The sequence below is a fragment of the Orycteropus afer genome, unplaced genomic scaffold, assembly GCF_000298275.1.
Source record: "Orycteropus afer afer isolate SDZICR_OR568_19922 unplaced genomic scaffold, OryAfe1.0 scaffold00061, whole genome shotgun sequence".
NCBI classification, from domain to species: Eukaryota; Metazoa; Chordata; class Mammalia; order Tubulidentata; family Orycteropodidae; genus Orycteropus; species Orycteropus afer.
The window spans coordinates 2,577,620-2,592,067 of NW_006921648.1; the positions used below are offsets into that span (position 1 = coordinate 2,577,620).

Here is a 14,448-nt window from a genome sequence, read left to right on the forward strand (position 1 = left end):
TAGGATGCCAGCAAAGGACACCAGTGGGGAAGGGCAAAGGAGCCTGGGGACCAACTACGGGGGAATGGCTGACTGGAAGGGGAGTCTCTAGGGTGAAGGTTCTGGGGTGTCAGGTTGAGCAAACACAGGCTCTAGTCTCACAGAGATCAGGGTCTGTCAGGAGAGACAATAAATGCGCCAAACAGCCAGCCACCTAACAAACGAGAAGCTGCAGGTCCTGCCTCAGAGAAAAGTCCCACTCACCCCACTCTCCCCATGTGTCCCCTCGGGGTGGGCTCAGTGGGAGCCCACCTCTATTGGGCCATGGTGCCTGACCCTAACCTCATCACAGAGCTTGGGGGATTTCACGGGTATTGTGGTGCTGGTCCACCCCATGGCTGAAAGCCGGAAGACCCTCCCTCCCAGCACTGCAAACTGTTGTGTGCCTTTGGACTTGAAAATCAATAACCCACTGCCATCGAGTCAACTCTGACTCACAGTGACACTGCAGGACAGAAAACTACTCTGTAGGATTTCCAAGGCTGTCAGTCTTTACGGGAACAGATTGCTTCGTCTTTCTTCCATGGAGTGGCTGGTAGGTTCTAACCAACAGCCTTCTGGTTAGCAGCCGAGTACCTTAATCTTGGCGCCACTGGAGCCCTTGTTGAAATCAAAGTGATGCTCATGCAGCAAAGCTTCACTCATCTGCCATCACTGAGAACAAGGCCCACTACACGTGCACTTCTGCATGTAATGCGTCCACACAGGGCACGCGTACCTTGCAAGGGCTTTGTGCAGTTTGCAAAAACCCATACAACACTCTGCATAAAAATACAGTAAGTCGATTTTCCACAAAACCTCTTGCCCTCTCCACTTCCCCATCTTCCCTGCCCTCCCAGTGCCTGCAGGCACTCGCTGGTCCTGCCCGACCCGCCCTCAGGCTGTCACACGGGCTGCCATTTCTGCTCTCAGCACAGTTGCGACCCCCAACACCCTCCCTTCCACTGTAGAGCCCAGGACCCACAAAAGCAGAGCGTCAGAGAGAGCTCTTCAAGCACTAACCTATCACACAGGTGGTGACCCCACCTGCAGACTGCTCTGCTGACAGGTCCCACATACACACACTGCTAACTGCCATCTTCAGTTAACTAGAAAACCTTAGTGCCCGGCCATTCTCAAGAGATGCGGCTCAACGGGGAAGTGCAATAAAAACATGGCACCACACTTTTAAAGTTCTCTGGGGAAGGGAGTGATGGCACAAAGCCAACCAAGCAGCTAGCAGAGCCACCACTCGGTCACTACTGCAAAACACAGTGCTAGCCTGTCCTTAGCAGGCCATGTGCCCAGCTCATGCTCCCTTCCACCGCATTCACTGACACTAGCAGGTCACGGGCGTGCACACAACGCTCCCTTCCATAGCATCCACCAACACCAAGTCCCTAGACTGTCCTCAGCAGTCTGTGTGCATTGGAACATGCTCCCTTCCACAGTGTCCACCGATGCCGTGTCCTAGTCACGGGTTCCCTTCGCAGATGACCAATCTAGAACAAGCTCTCCAACAGAAAGATTTCTTCAGAGACCACGAGGTTTGAGAGGGCGATACCGTATTACCCTCCTTATAGCCAGTGAGGCCCCAGCCCCGTGCCCACCCCGCCGCCAGAGCACCTGGAAGCCTCTCGAGAGCTCTCCAGTGGCACCCAGAGCCCACCGTGCCCACACTGAAGGACACCCAGAGAGGCTGTTCCGTGGCTGGAGACGTGTCAGGGAGGCAGATTCTGGCTCAGTTTAATGAAGGCCTTTTAAACCATTAGAGGGACCTCAGAACAGGACAAAGGTCCAGGCCAAGCTGGGAACACCAAGTCAACGATGTTCAGGCAGCAGGCTGGAGGACTGCCAACTTCCAACACCGTCGGAGGGCGTGAGCCTAAGGCTGTGGTGCAGATGGCCAAGCTCTCGCCTAACGGCTGAAGGACTGGTTCAAATCCACTCAGAGGCCCTTGGAGGACAGCCCTGGTCACCTGCGTCTGAAAGGTCACGGCCGTGAAACCCTGTGGAGCAGGTCTGCTCTGCACACGTGGGTTGCGGTGGGTCGGAATGGACTCGGGGCCACAGGGGGCAGTGCAGGTTGGGGTGGCGCTGGGCTGCAGTGGATGCTGCCACCCACACTTCAAGCTCCTCGTGGGATTTGGAGCTGGGAATCCATGGCCAGATGACCTCAACCCTTCGCAACACTGCACTTTGACACAAGCTGTCCCATACAAGTACCAATCCTGGGAGTCTGGGTGCAGGCAGACCCGAGGTTCAGCAGGCCTCCACGGGGCCCAAGTGTCCAGGCTTCTAATGTGGAAAGGCCCAGAAAGCGGGTCTGAGGACGGTGCCTTAAGAAGCAAGCACCTCCTCGGTGAGGCCCGGTGACGCGCCCACACAGTCCCTGTGCCGCTGTGAGCGCTGGAACCTACTGGCAGCAGACACCCTGAGGTACAGCTAAGGAATCCCAGTCACTCAGTTAGCATGGAATACAGCCACAGGGGAGGACAGCTTCCCATCGGGGATTTACAGACCCTCCACAGAGGCCCACCAAGGGAGCCCACTGGGTCTGGGTTTCGTAGGAAGAACACCAGACTAGCCCAGGGTGACTCTGGCAGGCCTGTCAGAGAGACAACAACGAAAGCTCCAGACTGGGGGATGCGTCGGCATCCGGACTGCTCCCAGAAAGCGCAGCCCGGGGCACCTGGGTGCACTCTCCACGGCACAGGTGGCTCTCAGCAGCCTGTCCCAGGTCCCCAGCCACCTCTGAGCACCTCCCTTGCACACGGACCTCGAGTCTGGCTGTCTCCGTTCCTTCACAGGCCACGAGCTGGGCTGACGGTCCCTGCTGTCGAGAACGTCCTTCCACCGTCATTTTCTCTAAAAGCAGGCTCCACCAAATCCCCTTCCCTGGGCAACAGTCTTCAAGGACAGCCAGTGGTTCTGACCAGTCTCCACCTGCTGCTCCGTGTCACCTATATCCCACCATCTTTAACACGTGTGCTCTGGCTCTACCTCAGTCCTATGTCACCACCATGCTGCCATCTTTAACGTGTGTACTGTCAGCACCCGCTCTTCTGTGTCTGCCATTTTTCACAGCTACACAGTCTCCACCCACTCCTGTGTCCCCCCACCGTCTGTGACGTGCACACCCCGTCTGCACCCGCTTCTGTGTGTCACCACCATCCCGCCATCTTTAACACGCACACACAGCCTCCACCCGCTCCTCTGCGTGCCACCATCATCTGCCATCTTTCATGTGTGTGTGTGTCTCCAGTACCTGAACTTAGGCTTCTGGGGGGAGGAGCCACATGCCCTGCCCTGAGGCCCACAGTTAGCACATCACCCACACAGTCTGCTTTCAGAGAAACAACAGAACTTCACCGAGTCACTATTGCCAAAACGTCCTCACTCACCACGAACCACTCGACTCATGAGGCTGTGGTGCTGGGGCCTAAGAACACACTCCAAGCTGCGATGCAACGCTGGAGGACTTCACAGGTTCCAAGCCCATGCTCATCACCTTTCACGACAGATGACAAACCCCTGAACAAAGACCATCTAAATCTTCTCCACGACTGTGCACAGCACAATCACCCAGCTTACACCTGACGCTATGACTAACAGAGAAACTGTGGTGTACCACTTGAGAGCGTGTGCTCCAAGGCAATTTTCACATTAGGGCAGTTACAAGGATGTTAGAAAAAAAAGAAAACAAAAAACAACCCACATAAGCACATAAGTTTCTTTTCCTTTTTTAAAATTAAAACCACGTAAGTGTTTCTTAACAAATGAGACAAACATGAAGGTCAGGATTGCCTGGCAGCGTACAGGACACCACAGGAAATGCTAGATGGGCCACCGCCCCCAACTACAACGAAGTGCTTGCTCATCGTTGCCTCAACACGGTACACTCACGCAGCTCCTACCGCACAACTCCAACCACACAATGAGCACCTCAGTGCTTCCGAAGCCTGAGACCGAAACGCATTCTAACGAGAGCGCAAAACCCTCGCAGTACACAAGCCTCCGGGTTTTACACCAGCTTGGAGGAGAGAAACTGCATTCCACTGGGCCAACCGCCCAACTGTTGGGTTCTGAAGCCCCAAACTCCTAGAGCTTCACTTTACGCAAGAGATGGCCTGAAAAATCACATACGAATTACAAAAAGAACTCAACTGATTTAGGAAACGGCTTTTAAAGGACCCTTAGGAACAAGTGCTTTGGTGGGCAGGGCGGTGACAGGCCCACCCCCTGAACCCTTCCCCTCTGTGATCAGGACTCTACTTGAAGTGAAACGCGCCTGCGTGGGGTGAGCCCTCGCGCGGTGTCCCAGGCACACACCAAGGGTGCTGGGGATGACCGTGCCTCTCAGAAACAACCAGAAAGATAAGCAGCACGTTTTCTCCAGGCCGGCAACAGGGCCCGAGGAAGATGAGCAAGAAGAACGAACGTGATGAACGCTTACAATGCAAACAGCGTGGGGCGGAGGGACGGCACCAACGAGACAAAGACCAAGCTGTGCTGGAAGAGCTGCTTGGGAGCAGTCGGGCGAGAGAGCGACAGGTCGAGGGCGCTTGCAGGGCATACCAGGAGCCGAGCTTCCTCTCAGAAACCACGGGAAGAGGGCAGAACAGGAAGCGACGTCCACCCTCCCTGCTACTCTCCACTCAGCTCCGGTGCCTAGGAAGGGCGGGTGGCCTGCAGTCACCACTCAGGTCTCCCGACTGGCAGGGTGCTGCTTCACTGCCTGTGCCAGGGGTGACACAACGGCCTCGAATGACAGCAATCGACGGGAGGGATCAGGATGTGGCCAGTCCTGGGGCCAAGACTCCCAACGTGAAGCTGGGCATCGGTTACACAAACAGGGCTGGGAGCCACGTGGCTGAGTGGCAGGGCCTCCACAGACGGTGGCCTGCAGAAGCGGAGCCTAGCCTAACCTAACGGGTTCTCCAGTAACATCTTTCAAAACTGACGTTACGATAAAGGATCTCCAGTTCCAAACAAGAGTCCTTGTGTTTTCCCTCTTAAGATCCTGGCACAACAGTGACTCAAAAGTCGGCCAGTGAAAACTGTGATCCCTATCACAACACCACCACGGGGACAACACTGGCCTGAACCATGGGCCATTTCTGTTGTGCACGGCTCTGTCATGTGTCAGGGTCTGCCTCAAGGCAGCTAAGAGCACCAACAGTAGTGACCCTGCATTCAAATCCTCATGTACTAAGTATTTATAAAGGAACACAGAGAATCTTCACCGTGGCTTTTTGATCAGGGGCTTTCCTTTTTCTTACTGCTCCACGGCTACTGAATTCAAGTGCACATGCGTGGCGTGCGGGGCAGGGGCAGGGCAGTAGAGGGAAAAGGCAGTATTCTACTGCTATCCCGTCATTCCAGTCCTCGGAGAACAAGTCTACCAGCTTTAGCTTGAACCCACGTCCTGTGCGTCTCCACCTCGCATCCCCTCGCTGGCCGCCACCCTTGGCAGTGAGGGCCCTGCCCTGCTTCCTATCTGCTCCGCTGTACTCTCTTTAGAAACAGCTCATTTTCTCATCTCCAGACTTCTCTACCCCCAATGCTCACTTACTTTGTTGGTTTCGCTTGTCACTGGCATTTTTCAAAGGGAGGCAAACAGGACAGTCATGTCGTGTGCAGTTCTTCCAATGAGAGATGATTTGTCGTGAAGATGCACAATGGGCAACTATGACCAGAAAAACAACGAGATGTTATTTTTCCATCCAAATCGTCACACTTCCCATTATACCTAAATTATAATGCCAGGGTCCATAAACAACGGTAACAAGTGTAACCATAACAGTGCAGGCGGTTTTGCAAAAGGTTTGAAAGTCGACTATGGAGAATTCCAGCACAGACTTCCCACCGAAGTAATGTATGAATGATGGGTGGTCGAGGTTCAGCCCCAGAACAAAAACAAAACAAAGCAAAAACTGCTAAACCTGAACTACAGAGCAAGTGCAGTACAAGACAGAACAGGTAACAGCTCTGTAACGCCACCACTGAAGAGAAAACGGGAAGTGGCGTTTCGAGAGGAAAGCCACCTGAACACTGCAGTTGGAGAGCTAGCGACAGAGGAGCAAACGGGAAGTCTGGAGACTGAAGGCGGCCAACACTGCGGAAAGCGTCTCCAGGTTCAGCAACCGAACCTGCTCATCCTCATCTCTGGCTCCATTTCAGTCCCACCGCGTTGCCTTTTCCTTCTCAAGGTCTAACCTTGCCCCCTGCTTCTCCACCAAGATCCAAATGTCACAGACGGGGAGAGGGAAGACAGGGAGGGTGTCCCAGGGCGTAGCATGAGTAAGAAAGGAGGAAAGAGGACGAGGATTAAGGGAAAGCACCACTTTGGATCAGAAAGAAACATCCCTCCGGTAGAGCTGAACCGTCTGCCGGAAGACAGGGCATGAAGGAGGCAGGATGACGCCCGGCCTGTATGGCTCCTGGCCGCCACCAAGCGGCTGGCCGGCCAGCAGGACAACTTCACTGTCCTGTGGTGAGCCTCAAGAGAAAACGGGGGAGCTGAGGCAGGGCCCCGGGAGTCAGAATACAGGAAACAGCTGCAAGACAGATGCTCTGAGTTCGGGAGGGGCGCATGGGTGCGTGTGCCCTATGTGGCTAGAGAGAAAACGTGATGTTGGTATTTGTGACGAAGACAGTGTCCAAGAAGTGACAGAGGTCTTCCGTGACAGAGAAGAAGAAGAAGAAAAAGAACAAACCCCGGGCACACCTCGTCCAGTCTCAGTCCACAGAACGTCATAAACCCAACCGCCCTTCCCGACAGTAGGTGAGCGCTCCATGTGTGGACCTGGGAGCGACGTGTTCTCGGCCACTGCAGGAAGGCAGGCAGCGGGGGGTGCTGCTGTTCTATCGACAAGCGGGCTGCTGAGCAACGGTAAGGACCCATTCCAGCCCAACTCCTGCACCGGGACTCCAGCCGACGGCACCCACCTTGACAGGCTTTCCCGGCCTGGCAATGAGTCATGTGATTCAGAACGTTTTTCATGGTCCGGCAGTGGGGGAGGGAGCAGGCCCGGACCTCGCCGTTGGCTTGCTCTCGCCGCTGACACTTGTGGGCGTGGAGCAGGAGAACCAGCTGCTGCTGGATCAGCTTGCGCTTCTCCGGGTCGGCAGTGGGGCCCGTCGCAATAGCCTGTGTTGGTACAATCCCCACCGACGTCTGCATCTGAGACTGAAAGAAAAGAAACAAGAAATGACGCTTCTCTCCACCACAGTAGTTAAGAACCAGCTCGCACCACACACACAACTGCAGGGACAGCCTGTGAACGCCAGGCTGGACCATCTGTGGAGGTCCCAGTGGCCCCAACGGCGGCAAGTTCACACACTTCAGCCTCATTAAGAAGACGGCCCTGGCCTGACGCGCTGCAACTCCACACTCCACGCGGCAAGCACCAGCGGAAGGGCCTCCAGACTATGTTCACAACCACGGGCCGGAGAACGGCAGGCACGGTGTGACCTGACGGTGGTTGTCATGTCTCCGGAAGTGCACTCTTCATCTCCCGATTAGCACGATGGCCAGGTTTTTTTTTTGTTCCCTTTTCTGAATGCTTTCTTGACATTAAAACTTACTTTGACCAGCAATCCCATTACTAGGTATATGTCCTAAAGAAGTGAGAGCCAGGACAAGAACAGATATATGCACCCCCATGTTCATCACAGCACTATTTATAACAGCAAAAAGGGAGAAACAACCTCAGTGCCCAACAACAGAAGAATGGGTAAACAAACTATGGTACATACACACAACGGAATACTATGCAACCCTAAAGAATAACACAGAATCTGCAAAACACTTAAGGACATTATGCTGAGTGAGTAAGTCAATCACAGAAGGACAAATATAGTATTAGTTCATTATTGTAAAAAGTCAAGGAAAGCTATATATAATGGAAGGAAACATTCTTTGTTGGTTACCCGGGTAAGGGGGGAGGGGAGGAAACACTGCAAAAATAAATTTTTTTTTTTTTTTTAAAAACTTCCACTTGGATGTTTAACAGTAAGTTTTCTAAACAGTTTTTGATGACCTGCCAACGATATGGAAACGTTTAGTGAGCTTTCATCTGTTCCCAACAACAGGCCATACCAAGCACATCTCTCAGAGGAAAAGGAGGAAAGGGAAGGGGAGAGGTGTCCTACAGAGTCTGCTGAGACCCCAACTACCAGCGTCCTTCAGGGAAACTCACCTTACAGGAGACTTGGAGCAGCCCTGCCATGCTACAAACTGACCGCAGAGTGCAGGGACCGCCCCGTCCCTACAGGGTGCTCTCAGGCTCCCAGCTCAATCTCATACCATTTATTACCTCCCCCACAAGGACAAGGCCAGTAGGCTTTTTTTTAAAATTAAGAATCGAAAGTCCAAACTCATAATTAGGAGGTAAAGAAACAAAGTATTTCTTCAAGAATCACAGGCTTGTTTTAAAAAAGCAGTTTCCTGTCCGATTTTCTCCCCATTAACTCACAAGACATGTGGACAGAGAGGCTGCTGGCTCCACTCAGCAGTCCACCGACTGGGAGCCTGAGCTGGCGCACGGCCCCTGACCCCGGGGGTCCTGATGCGAGGGCAGCACCGGAAGCCAGGGAGAAGCAGCCACCTGCCCTGACGTCTCCCGTCTGGCTGCAAGAGGAACACGCGCACACGGCCGCACGCGGCAGCACATGGCTGCACGCGGCAGGAAGAAGTCTGGGCAGCAGCACAGAGGTGGGGGCGAGGGGGCACGGCTCCTGGACTGCTGGCTGCCAGGCGGCCCCTGCGGAGGTGAAGTTCTGCCACGCTTCCTCCTGCCCGCACACGTCCGAGCCACAGAGCCCCGCACCCCACTCTGCCGTGCTCGGCCTGACCCACCCCCTGCGCTGTCTCCGGCAGGGGTGGAGCAGGAGGCGCCCTGGCTCAGGTGGGCATCTCCCCACCTCCCGCTGCTGGGCGTTGGCGCTGTTCCCATTCGGATGCCACTGTCATCACAACTTCAGATGCAGTTCCAGGAAACAGGACACCTGACAGTTGCGTCTCTGCTCGTCTTCTGGGGCTGGATTTGAGACGTGGAGATAGTGAGTCGGAAGACAGGCCCCTCCTCAATCCTCGTGACTCGTGATGCCAGACCATCCCCCGAGGGGGGTCCTCCATCTCCCCACCCCCCTGATGAAGAGGGCCTTCACACCTTCCCAGGCCGCTCCTGGTGTCTGCTCTCACCGTACTTCTGTCAGTCAGCATTTAGTGCCACCGTGAAAGTCTCTGCCCAGATCAGCATCCCACGGATTTAGAAGGTCCAGCCAGCAACCAAGAGGAGCAGCAACGCGGAAGAATTTGAGAAAAGTAAGTACTTCTGTGCTGATGACACGCGAGGAGAGCAGGCACACACCCAGCAACGTGACCACTTCCGTCCGTTTACACCTCGTCTGCACGGAGCAAGGTCCCCCTCTTGCCTGAAAGCTTTGATTGCGGGCCGCTCAACTCAGAACCCACGAAGGACTGTATCCGGCTGACCGGAGCTTGGGGGACGCCCCTCTTCTCCAGCCTCGCACCCCATCTCCTGCAACTCTGACTCGTTGAAGAGACCAAGCCAGTTTGCTGGACTCTTAACATACAGAAATGCTCTGTGCACAAAGATAAACCTCGTGAAAGTCCTTTCTTTACAATCACATTACGAGCAGTCAGCAGAATCACTGCTTCTCGTGTGCTCCTGTGCGCTGTTTCTAACAGACCTTGGACTCCACGCGGCAGGTCACAGGGCGCGTGAAGCCTGGACCGCGAGCGCAGCAAAGGTGAGGCTGCGGCTGAACCACCTCTCGGCCTTGTTGCCAGGTGCCTCGATGCAGCCTGGGGGAGGGTAACACTGAGTCAACAGTGACCTGGGCCAAAAGAAGTCACTTCCGTCCCTGTGTCTGGCCTTCCCCATGGCCGCAGTCCAAGCACATGGAACAGGACGGCCCAGGCAAGCCCTACCTCAGTTCTGACCCACAAAAACCGTGAGGTATGACACGATGGTTGTTATTTGAGGCCAAGAAAAATAAAAAGGCAGACCCTTTAAACTTTAAGAAAAGTGGCCCATACTATGTTAAGGGAAAAAAACACAAAAGCAGGCGGCAGAAGAGGCCTATAAAAACCCCTCGTATTTCCCTCGTTACTCTTGTGTCTGAACGCATTCTCAGCAGAACCTTTGAGACCAGATAGGTGAGTTCGAGGAGGGGTGAGGGTGTGTGCACGTGCGTGGACGGGGAGGTGTCACTCCGCTTTTACTTTACAAACTGCATAGTGTCTGATTGGTTCACAACACCTACTATTTTTATAACTGAAAAATATTTCACTATGGGAGAAAATTTATGGAAAAGTACAACCAGAATAATCAGCAGAAAGTGAAGAACATTTAAAAAATAAAATCGTGAAGGTACTGTAAGAAAACGAACAGTTTTGTGATGCAGAAGGTAAACGCCTTAGTTCAAACCACACTGAGGATCCTGTCACCAGCACCACTGTCGCCACCTTTTAAAAACGCAGGCTCCAACCCCTCCCGCCCACCAGCAAGATGGGCAAGTCTAGTTTAGAGCCCAGGGCACCTGTAACATCACACATGTGCCCCGGATGCTTCGTCGATAGTGAACAAGCACATATGTTCACCGTGACGGCAGAACATAGCACTGGAGAGAAACAAGTCCCCCAATGGTCCCGATGCAGAGGACGGCGGGGTTGGAAAGGGGCAGTAGGGTCTCAGAGCCTGAAAAACACCACCTCTGGAGGACCAGAGCCACCAGACAAGCCAACAGGCAGACAACAAAGAAAAAGCGCACTGGAAACACACAAACCAAACCCACCCACTGTCAAGTGGATTCCCACTCACAGCGCCCCCTAGAGGACAGAGTAGAACTGCCCACAGGGTCTCCAAGGCTGTCAGTCTTCACAGAAGCAAAGCCCAAACCACACCCACTGCCGTGGAGTCCATTCCAACCCACAGCGCCCCTAGAGGACAGAGTGGAACTGCCCCACAGGGTCTCCAAGGCTGTCAATCTTCACAGAAGCAAAGCCCAAACCACACCCACTGCCGTGGAGTCCATTCCAACCCACAGCGCCCCTAGAGGACAGAGTGGAACTGCCCCACAGGGTCTCCAAGGCTGTCAATCTTCACAGAAGCAAAGCCCAAACCACACCCACTGCTGTGGAGTCCATTCCAACCCACAGCGCCCCTAGAGGACAGAGTGGAACTGCCCCACAGGGTCTCCAAGGCTGCCAAGCTTTACAGAAGCAGACTGCCTCATCTTTCTCCCACAGAGTAGCTGGTGGGTTCAAACTGCTGACCTTTGGTTGGCAACTAACTGCTTTACCCACTTCACCACCAGAGCTCCTTTGGAAAAACAAAAGACACCACAGATCACCCATCACCCAGGCCTTATTTCTTCCCTCAATCCATCCTCTCCTAGCCAGTTTCAGACTCTTCCTGCCAACAGGTTCAGGGTCAACGAGCGGCACCTCAATCAGCGCCTACCCAGCCCATCCCCTGATCCCTGAAGGAGGAAGAACCTCATGACTAGGGCCCTGTCCCAGGAGAAGACAGGCAGGCCTGAGCTGTCCACAGAGGGCTGTCTCCTGCTTTCTAAAATGTTCCATCAGAATCCACCGGACCCAGGAAGGAAGGACAGTGACGACAGAATTAAGAAGACAGCACATGCCTACCACCACACATACTTCCATTTTTCCTGGTCATCAAAGAAACGCAATTCCAACTAATGCAATGCCATTCTGCCCTCCCTGGCCCTGGACGGCTGTGCAGGACTGGTGGCCTCTGCCGGAAGGCAGCGTAACGGCCCATGCCAAACCCTTCACAGCTATGACATGTTTCTGGGGAGCACACCTGCACAGGTTTAGGTGGGCCCCACATCTGGAGGGTAAGGGCAGTGTGGCACAGGAGTATGAACATTGCCCATCAAGGACCAGCAGGTGGACATAAAGCTCACTACTCCACCCTACACGAGCTGGGCCACGTGCACCACGTCCCAGCAGGCTCCTGCCCTCCGAGGTCAGAGGTCAGCACTTACATCTCGGCCGGAACTCGTCTCAGAGGCCCTCCCATGAGTCTTTGCTGTGCTGGGGGCGCTGCTGCCCAGTCCCAGCCGCATGTTCTTCTCCGGCCTGCGTTCAGCCTGGCACACAGTCAGACGTATGTCCTTCACGTGCCCAGAGATGCAGCCAGAGGGCTAGCAGTGGGTGGACACCCCCTTGCTCTCCTCTGCCCAGTCTACCTTAGAGAGGGCCTGAGTGTACCTGGGCTCAGACCAGTCTTCTCTCAGAGGTCTGCCTGTAAATGCACGAAGAAACCCAAGTGTTTGTAGAAGGTCTGGAATATCCCAACGGTCAAGGTGACAGGCCACCTAGAGCAGCAGGTCCAGGCTGAGGTGGAGGGTCTTCAGTGGCGTCAGGCCCACTCACTGAGGGAGAACAACTGACCTTCTGAGGGTAGCTCTTCCTGAACAGCACCACTGCATGCAAGTATGTTCTTCCACAACGTTTCCTTCGGGAAGTTCTGGGTAACTTGGCAAATCAGTCATTTGACAAATGGACTTTGGGGCAACACTGTTGTTAGGTGCCGTTGGGTTGGTTCTGACTCATCACAAGCCCGTGCACAAAAAACTGAAACTGCCTGGTCCCGTGCCACACCCTCAATCACTGCTGTGTTTGAGCCCACGGTGCAAACGCTGTCTCAGTCCATCTCACTGAGGGTCTTCCTCCTTTGTGCCGACCCCCTACTTCACCAAGCACGACGTCCTGCTCTAGGGCCTGGTCCCGCCTGACAACGCGTCCGAAGTGCAGGAGGTGAAGACCCCCCTCGCGTCCAGGCAGCATTCTGTCTGTGCTTCGTCCCAGGCAGACGTGTTCATTCCTCGGCCGCCAACAGGACACTCGATGTTCTCCGCCAACACCATTCAAATGCTTCAATTCTTCTCTGGTCTTCCTTACTCATCATCCAGCTGTTGCACGCATATGAGGTGACTGAAAATGCCATGACTTGGGTCAGGCACACCTCAGTCCTCACTGGGGACACTAGGGCCACTGCAGATGGTTGTGGAAAACGTAAAGAGAAGTGAGGGTGCTGGTGAAGACACTGAAGTCACCCGCAACTCTTCCGCGGAGGTGAACTTATCTGTTGGCCGTACTGCTCCAGGGACTGTGACCCCACCCAGACCCATTGTATGTGCTCTTCACTGACTTCCTCGCAAAGTCACTTCACATCTCAGAAACACTGGGTACACGCCATCTCATGTATTTTGTGCTGATATTGTATTTCTCAGGGACTAATTTAAGACCTTCTACAGCTACAATGGAGAATTTCAGACTGGCGGGTATTGCTCAAAGGCCCTCACGCATTTTCCAGTGGAAGCAGGAACATGGGGTGGCTGTTAGTGCTGCCGAGTCCGTTTTAACTCACATCAATCTCACGCACGACACAGCGAAACCCTGTCCACCCCCGCGCCAGCCGCACGACCCTCGCTGTGCCTGAGCGCACTCTCGCTGCCACTGTGTCAGTCTGTCTTGCTGTGGGTCTTCCCCTTTCTCTCTGACCCTCACCTTTACTAAGCATGATGGCCTTCAGAGACTTCCCTCCCGACAGCGTGACCGGAGTCCGGGAGGCAGAGTCTCACCACTCGCACCCTACAGAGCGTTCCGGCTGAACTTCACCCGAGACGGGTCTGTCTGTTCCTCTGTCAAGATGGGAGTAGCACATGCAGACTCAAAACAACACCAACACCTGAACTACGAATAATCACGGAGCAATGCTTACGTCCAAACCTTCCTCACGTTTCCTGATTCAAAGGCTGAGACACTAGGGGACACTAGGGCCACTGCAGATGGTTGTGGAAGACATAAAGAGACGTGATTACTACCTGGCAGTCACTGCACATGGAACCACTGTGGAGACCCACAGTCAGCAGAGACTACGCGCTTGTTGCCCCCGTGCGCGCTGCATAAGCCCTCTCAGTAGTCCTGGTGTAGAAGAGAACGGTAGACTGTCCACCATCTAAAAATCCTCCCTTGCAAAGTAAGAGCAGCCAGTGTGTGGCTGTCGTGGGAAGGGGACAAAGACCATGGAAGGAGACCGTCAGAGACGACAGAAAAAGAGGGACCAGGTTCACTGAGGCCGACCCTGCTCTATGAACCCAGAGCACAACAAGCCTGTGATGACCAGAGAGTGCAAGAGAGGAAGATAAACCCAAGGGGGCTGGTGCAGCCTGGGGAAGTCCTAACATGGACACAGGACACACCGAGTGTGCTCGTTCCACCGTGCCACAGGCAGGTCTCCCTGGAAACGGTTCTCGACATTATCTTCACCAGAGGAGTGCGTCTGCCTGCCGACTCCAAAGTCAGAGGAAGAACCACAAGCCCATATGCATGGGAATCAGCCTGGTCTGCCTTCAGGGAATCAG

The 14,448-nt window shown here is 54.3% G+C and overlaps 1 protein-coding gene across 1 annotated transcript in view; it reads right to left on the reverse strand.

Annotated features, from left to right (window-relative positions):
- The window catches only part of LOC103195935 (CREB binding protein), a 105,261-nt gene that overhangs the window by 49,369 nt on the left and 41,444 nt on the right, over positions 1-14,448 (reverse strand). Inside the window, exons 4-5 of the mRNA XM_007939577.2 lie at positions 6,970-7,210; positions 5,594-5,707 (exon numbers count right to left, since the gene is read on the reverse strand). Of these exons, the coding sequence (XP_007937768.2) occupies positions 5,594-5,707; positions 6,970-7,210 (355 nt within the window). The remainder of the gene's footprint in view (positions 1-5,593; positions 5,708-6,969; positions 7,211-14,448) is intronic.